Source organism: Pygoscelis adeliae, unplaced genomic scaffold (genome assembly GCF_000699105.1).
Source record: "Pygoscelis adeliae isolate BGI_AS28 unplaced genomic scaffold, ASM69910v1 Scaffold505, whole genome shotgun sequence".
Lineage (NCBI taxonomy): Eukaryota > Metazoa > Chordata > Aves > Sphenisciformes > Spheniscidae > Pygoscelis > Pygoscelis adeliae.
Genome location: NW_008824811.1, coordinates 360622 through 368586, shown reverse-complemented (window position 1 = coordinate 368586; position 7965 = coordinate 360622). Strand labels below are relative to the sequence as shown.

The window sequence follows — 7965 nt, the reverse complement described above, 5'->3', positions numbered from 1 at the left end:
TTAAAACCAATAAAGTAACAGTTTTTATTCACAAGCAAGAAACTACCCACACCATCAACCCTTGCTGCCTAAATAGAATGACAGATAATGATTTCTCCTGCAGTCTCCCACTTCGCTTGGCTGACACAAGGAACAAAGTCCTGGGAAGGATAATGGGGTGAGGGGAGAAGAGCAGCAGAATCTCTTAACAGAAGAGCAATGGATAACAAAAATTAAGCTAGCTAATTTGTTGTGCTCCCCCTGCAGTAACTTATACCTAGGACTGCTAAGGAGAGACTCATCTGTGATGAGTGGATCACACTGGCCTGCACCATATTTGAGGCTGTGAATGAAACTGAACAAATGGGGAAGAAACATCTTCAACCATTACTAGGGGGATGAATACAATAATGGAGAATTTCTTTTCTGTCTCTGTACCTATTTCTGTGGACTTTGGCATTGTCCTTTCATCTCTCTGCTTCTCAAATGCTGTCTCAAACAGTTGTCTACGCTGATTATGCCCCTAAAATGGGAGCAATAAATCTTCTGTATTTCACTGGAGTGCTGGACAGCTTCATTTGCTAATAACATGAAGCGCTTCGTTCACCTGCTGATAAAACTAAGTGCTTCAAAGAGCCTCAGCAGATGCTATGGAAGTTAAGGGCACCAACCAACCAGTCTTCAGACTGACAGATATGCTAGAGTTTTGTCACGGGTGAATGGGCTGGGGCATATGGCCCAAATGCCAGATTTCCCAGAAGCAAACAGAAAGGCCCATTTGATTCTACCCAGGGGCACGTAAGACCCCTGCAGCATGGTTTCACCACGTGCAGCTACCAAACAAGCAATTCTAATACGTACTACCATTTGAATTATGAATTTAACATAACTACACTGCATTGCAAGAATAAGGTGCATTATAATGCTTAAGAATATGTACAACATCTTGAATACTGTATACAGTTCTAGTGTGTAACTCAACAAAAGGTATGGAGAAGGGCAAAAAGACGGCATGGAGATGAATAGTAGCAGTATCTTACTCATCATCTGGAAGGCTGGGGCCAATACAGAGTGGTGGAGTCGGTACCAGAAGGGACTTCAGTTCTCTTGCTTCATCATCTTCTTCATACTAGACATTCAGAGTAACTGTTACTCCACTCTGCTTGATTGCAAATATGCCCAGCATTCAACATTTGACCCTTCTGCTGTGTGCAAATGAAGACTGAATCACGAGCAGATGAACCTACACAAATCCCATTTGTTTCAATCACTGTGCTGCCAGCAGTAATGTATTTATGTTGTATAGCGATCTGTGCCGTATGCAAACTTTGTCCCTATATTTAACAGCAGTACCTGATCAGCCCTTGCCTGAATGTCATTTACAATCTTTAAAACATTTAATAAATGGCAATGTGACATGAGGGATGATGCAGGTTTTTAAAGAATTAATGTGATTTAATCATATAATTCTTATATACTCTACTGGAAATAGCAGAACATATATCCCCATGTCAATCTCGAAAATCTCAACTCACAGCAGGTCTTCCCACCGTGTCAGGGACTGAATGTTCACCACTGGCTTAGGTTTCAAGTTCCCTCTCAGCTTCCATGGGTCAGATTCCCATTCCCTCACGCAATGCGATAATCCTCTAGCAGTCCTTTATTATCAACAGTTTACCCTGAACTTTGCCATCAGATTACACTCTTAAGGTCACTCTCAGCCACCTGGCTATTTTCTGTACAATTGTTTTTTGTAAATAGATATCCTCTCTTTTTGAAAGTGTCGCTGCCTCCCCTTATTTCCAGATAATGTGTTAGAACTTGCTGTAATGCCCTGGATCATCTGGTGTAAAGCTTTTATTTCCTCTAAGCCCTGCACACCAGACACAAATTTCATAATAACCTTCACCTGAAACTTCAAGACAGGCCCATCGGTGTTTATTTTTGAACTAATGCTCTCTGCCACAATCATTCCCAGACGCCGTATTTGTGGCAGATTGCTGTCCAAGTGGCATTTCACGCCCTCCATCATGCTTGTGAGAAGCTCTGAAAAAAATCAAACAGTGCATGAAACAATGACAGAAACAAACATCCATCGTCATGCCAGTTCCCTCAGAGGCATCTTTAGCCACTCACCCACTAACGGGTAGAAAGATAGAAGGGGCCCATGCAACTGTGACTTCTCTTTCTGCAATGGCAGTATTGCCCTTCAGCACCAATATAATAAAACCATGCTTTTTCATGGGGTACAAAAGTCAACAAAACATTACAATATATTCTAAATTTGGAATATTTCCGTTTTCACTGAAACAAAAAAGAATGGTAAGTCGAGTCAACCTTTAGCTTGTTTTTAGAGTGCTTCAAAGCCACTTAAATGAAACGCCATGTTTTGAGGAAGCTACAAATTCTGACCAGTACAACCATCATGGAGGGAGAAACTTCCCTCACCACCGAGGTAAGTTGAAACAGGCAGATAACACCAGTATTTCTCAACCCAGAGAATGATGGTTGCCAGCTTTACCAGGCAGGCTTACTGCTGTTAGACTGACCTCCTTCAACTCAGAAAAGCTTATCTTTGCAACACCTGTCAGATAAAAAACAGATTATAAAACTACAGTGCTGTTAGTAAGTAACAGGTCACTTACTCCCCTAAAGAAGAATTAATTCTGGAATGAAACAGATGAACAGGTCTTGTAAGTCAACCTTCTTGCCCCCCTAAAGCCACACACACAGAGAAGTAACTCTAGACATTGGACTGAAATTTTTTTTATTGCAACAGAAATGGAAATTTTGGACCAGGACCCCAGTGCGCTACGCACTGCGTGAATACAGAATAGGAGGTCCTTGCCGGTAACTCACTATCCCTACTCACCTCACACTGAGGGGAGCAGAATGACACAGAGGAATGCACATGGACAGTCAGAGTCCAACCAAACAACTTTTTTATCCTTGGTGTACTTTCCCCGTCCGCTTTGAAGCCTTACTCAAACTCCAACAGTAAGCCTACAAATTGCAAATCACACCACTCCTCTGACCAGTCCCAGAGTGAATCCTGATATTCCTGTGACAAAACTTAAGGGTTCCTAAACCACCGTTCAGGTAAGAACCTTAGTTCAAAGATATGGTTCTCCAATTTTATAATTTAAATCCATGCACTTGGAATTATATCATATCAGTGCTAAAGAAAAAGGATCCCAGGAGGCTGCATTGTTTGCCAAGATGAAGGTTTTGTTTATCCATAGATCAAAACAAGGTATTTTTCTACTCACAGTCAGACCTTCTGTTAAGCAAATCTAACTCCTGCTTCTGCCTCACCTTGTCTGCAGCTCTCGATTTCAGGCTCCTTCAGGTGGGACAGGCAGATAAGGATGGCCTTGCTAATATACTGCTGCTGCTCAGGTGGAGAGTGTTTCACAGCACTGCTGCTGCCCCAGGTCTCCAACAGTTCTTGCAGCACCTGAATCAGAGAACTCAGGTTGGCTTGAAATGGATCTTTTCTACACAGAAGCAACCTTGGTTTTGAAGCACGTTTTTGAAATGTGCTTTCATACAGTACATTGTATATTTTGATGGTCCTTTGGTCTTCATGCTTCCCAGTGAACTTCACACTCCATACAAACGGAGCTAACTTTGTATTTCAGGGCCCAAAACGTACTGTGTTTGACAAGCTGAGAACTCCACACCACCTTTGTTTAATATATTGTTAAATATAATGGGTTTTTTTATTTAAAAGTGATAAATATCATACGCAGAGCAATACATACTATTGTCAAAAAACAATATGATATTGTATGGTGTTATACGATTTTAGTCCAATCTTATATAGCTGCCAGTACTTCCAGATAATTAGAATAATAGAACATGTAACCGGGGGGGGGGGGGGGGGGGGAGACAAAACAGTAGAGATTTCCTAGAAGTTCTATCACACTGCTGACTTGGAGAGGGAAAATACCTGCATCCCCACTGAGGAAAAGGTAGGTAAGAATGATTCTGAAGCATCAACCATTTGGCACACAGACAGCTCTCAACCAACTTCATTACTGGCTGCCATCTGCCCACCCACACAAATAGGGGATGACAGAGGAAGCTGAGAAGGATGGAGGACATGACACATCTGTCGGGATCCAAGCCTCATTAGTTTTGCTACTTGGAAGACAATTTACCAATTAAATAGGAAAAACTAACACCAGCAGTGCACAAAGTCTTCTATTTGTAAATCACAATTGACTTGTGATATGGTAGGGCTTCCCTCACACTCATGAAGAGTAACAAGTGTCTTAGAGAAGTACCAAAATGCTGCACCCCACAGATATTCACACACGTACACTCACACAGCAGAATTTTTTCCATCAGATACCTCACCAACAATGTTACTTAACCTTACTTTGATCAATAAGGCACGCCGAAGACTATCCAGGGACAGGTAGCCAAGGAGGTTCTGCAGCACTGGAGTCTGCAATGAAAACCACAAGTCTTGCTTTAACTGGCCATAAAGTTGTCATCCAGCAATCACAAGTGTGTATTTTCACTATGTTAAACTTTTCATTCTGAGGGACTGGTTGACAACATTCAGAGACAGAAAAATAAGCGAATTAAAAAAACCCAACCAAACACACACATGCAGTTGCTGATGAAATAGATGGAAAAACAGGACAGGAATACACTACAGTGTTTTTACCATCAAAACCAGATCAGCAGTCCCAGGCAAACATGGAACACAGCAAGTCTAGAGAACATCTCTCACAACAATGTCACAAGCCACAGAACACTTCCTAACACCTTGTGACAAACTTAGGTGCACAGGAAAAAAAAAAGTCTTTGTCTCATCTCTTCAGTCTAATTCTTATCCCTGAGGGTGGGTCACGGCTTCTTCAGTCTCTTCTTTCAGATTCTAAATTAACTAGATGTCTCCAGCTCCCCAGAAAACTGAAATTATGTGCAAATAACCATTTGGTTCCAGAGTGTACAGTAATTCTGCTAATTGCCATCAACCCTGAGAAAGCAGGTGAATCCCATGATTTCAAAGCAACCATTTACCACTCCCTCTTCATTACGTTCAGCTGAGGGGATGTAAGTGAACAGCTGCACAGCTCAGGTACATATAGAGAGACTGAGGGCTGATTTCAGAGTGAAGAGTTAAATCTTACTCAAGAAGACCTGGAGCTCAGCTAAAAAACACACTGGCACTTGGGAAAACCAGGTGTGACTACACCGCTGTTCAACGCAGAGCCCTTACCGTGTGGCAATACTGCAAGAGCAGCACCTTCTGTGTCACCACAAACTGAGCTTTCTTGTTTTTCACAACCAGGTTCCCCAGCAACCTAGACAAGGTATCTGCCCTAGCAAGACAGGTCAATAGCAAAACATTAGGAATCCATGTAATTACTGCCATGTTGCTACTAATCATAGGAACTTCTGTGAGCAGCTATTTGCAACAAAGTCTCTAAAACACCTCTAAACTTTAAGAATGAGTCAGTAATTGCAAAGAATGTTTTCACTTGCTTTTTCACTGCATGTCACAACACAGATATTTAAGGAATGGTGCAGGTTCTGCCTGAGAGGGAACAATCAACTAACTACTTTACCCCTAGAGTCTCTCAGGAAAGGGCACTTTAAGAAACCGCCTACACAAACACCCACCAGCATCTTTCAGAAACTGATTCTGCAAGTATCTGTGAAAAAATTCCAGCCTTTGCTCTGGATCAGGGAGGAAAACAGAGCTCTTACCCAGGTGCTCTCTGCACAAAACCAAGGACCACTGCTTCCATCCAGCGGTCTGGCACACATTCAACCAATCGCCAGCATATTCTTTGCCAGATGCAGTCTGACTTGGTGAGATCCGTTAGGCGGGGTACCAAAACGCTCAGAATTTCCTCTGAAGTGGAAGAGAAAGCAGGTAAATACACCAGACGGACAGAACTGGTGCAATGGTACTCAAGGTCAGCCTGCAAATTCCAAGATCCTTACAAGATGAAGAAATACGATGTACAGTTTGCATTTCTAAGTTGTTCCTGTGGTAAGAACTAACCTAAGCAGCCTAAGGAACTTGCAAGTATTCCTCATCACTGTAAACAGCTAGAAAATCTTTCCTCTTCTTCCCCAGCCCTGTTAACTACTACTGCATTCGGTGGCTTCAAAGTCCTAAGCAAAGCCAGACTGAAGGCTATTAACGTGAGAGGGTTATTACATATGGGCAGTGATTTATACTGGTATTCAGAAGGCGTTTTCAGACCACTGGATGAAAAGCACTAGAAGAGCATTTAATAGTTATGCCCCAAACGGCAGGATGAGAAGGTTAATAACCTCATCAATTTTTGAGAGAACAGATCACATTCATGTGGGCTGACAGAAGAGGATCGACATCTATCAGATACGTAGCTGAGTAGCCTCAGAAAGCAGCCTATACAGTCCAACCCACAAAACCCCCAAAGTGTTACTTGGTCAGTCTCCCACTCCCTCTGTTGATCATTATCATAGTCATCCTTCCGTAATAAATACAGTAAAACAGACTTTACCCCTCCCCAAAATAGTATTGTAAACCACTCACTTTGTCTCCCATGAACGCATACCTTCCCCAGGACATGAGAAACAAAAGAGATGGAGCAATCCAAGCCACCTGGGATAAAACAGACACAAGCTTAACAAGAGCATCACCAGCATCCTCCAAACAACCTTCAGAAGGAGGTGCATACAATTCTACAAATACCGAAGCCTGAAAACACAGATTAACTTTTTCTCTTCAAGCATCATCTCTTCCTCCCTCCACCGCCTGCCTTCAGGCACAAAGCGGCATCCAGTATTATTTATACTCAGTGAGAGTCAGAAGACTAAAGTAGCTCAGTCCCACTTTAACACAATGGTAACAAAGCCACTGGCTCATTCAGTACCGTTTAAATCTTCCACACAATTACTTCAGCACACAGCAAGCGACCACAATTAAGCTTTGACAACAGACGATGATGCTATTTAACAGCTCGTAGGATTGCAGCTTTCAGTGGGATTTTAAAAGGCCTTGGCCATCTTCCTCATCTTAGGCTTTTAAGCACAACAAACTTCAGCCTGAAGGATGAACGTGAGGCTCTGCAATACCCATTATCTGTATCTCAAGCACCAGCCAAGGGGGTCCATGCACAAAACACTTCTTCAGAAGAGTCATCTCTATAGCAGTCTTCCTGCAATCTTACCTCTTAGAGAATCGGAGATCTTCTGCAGCACCTGGATAATTGCACCACCCAAGAGAGGAAAGTAGTTCTGTGGGAAGAATACTGGTGGGTTTTTCCCCTGGAGTTCATTGCTCACATGATCAGGCAAACACACAACCTTGTTGAGCAGGGCCTCCTGCACCTCAGGTGAGCCAGCCTGTGCTTGCTGCTGACAGACCTCCCACATCAGAGCTGAGATCCGTCCCTCCTGCAGGAACTGTTCCAGTACCTCAACCACCTCCCTCGGATAAAAGCTAGGACTGGAAGAAAGTAACTGGAATAAGCCCCCGCCCCTTTTAACTGGTAAGAAAAAGATGCGTGCGCTATTGTTTTTCTGTTGTGGTCTCACCACTACAACACTGCTGCTCAATCACACAGAATTTTAATCAAAATCAAATTAAAATCAAAGTGATTTTAATCTCTTTGTATCTCTATAGTTTCCTCGGCTCATAACATTTCAGGACATTCAATAAGCATAACCGAAGACAGCTTTGAGACCTCTGTGGGAAGCATCAGTGCTGTACGTGGGTTTGGAAACGAAGGGACTCGGGGAGCCCCAGGGCAGAGCAAGGCCTCCCCACGCTCACTCCCATCTCCCCCCACCTCCACGTTTGTGTCACCCCCCTTGCGCCGCAGGTGGGGCACCCTCGGACATCCCTCCTTTTGCGCTCCGAGACAACCTCGGAGGAGGACGAGCCCCTGTCAGCTCTCCGGGCCACCGTGCCGGGTGACACCCGCCTCCCACCGGGGAGCGGGCCCGGAGCTCCGGTCGGGCCCGCGGGAG

General features: G+C 43.6%; 1 protein-coding gene across 1 annotated transcript in view; it reads right to left on the bottom strand.

Annotated features, from left to right (window-relative positions):
- Positions 1-7965, bottom strand: part of TELO2 (telomere maintenance 2) — a 21215-nt gene that overhangs the window by 12199 nt on the left and 1051 nt on the right. The window contains exons 2-9 of the mRNA XM_009324246.1: positions 7164-7481; positions 6527-6595; positions 5707-5854; positions 5216-5318; positions 4364-4432; positions 3295-3436; positions 1889-2025; positions 1020-1108 (exon numbers count right to left, since the gene is read on the bottom strand). Coding sequence (XP_009322521.1) covers positions 1020-1108; positions 1889-2025; positions 3295-3436; positions 4364-4432; positions 5216-5318; positions 5707-5854; positions 6527-6595; positions 7164-7481 — 1075 coding nt within the window. The remainder of the gene's footprint in view (positions 1-1019; positions 1109-1888; positions 2026-3294; positions 3437-4363; positions 4433-5215; positions 5319-5706; positions 5855-6526; positions 6596-7163; positions 7482-7965) is intronic.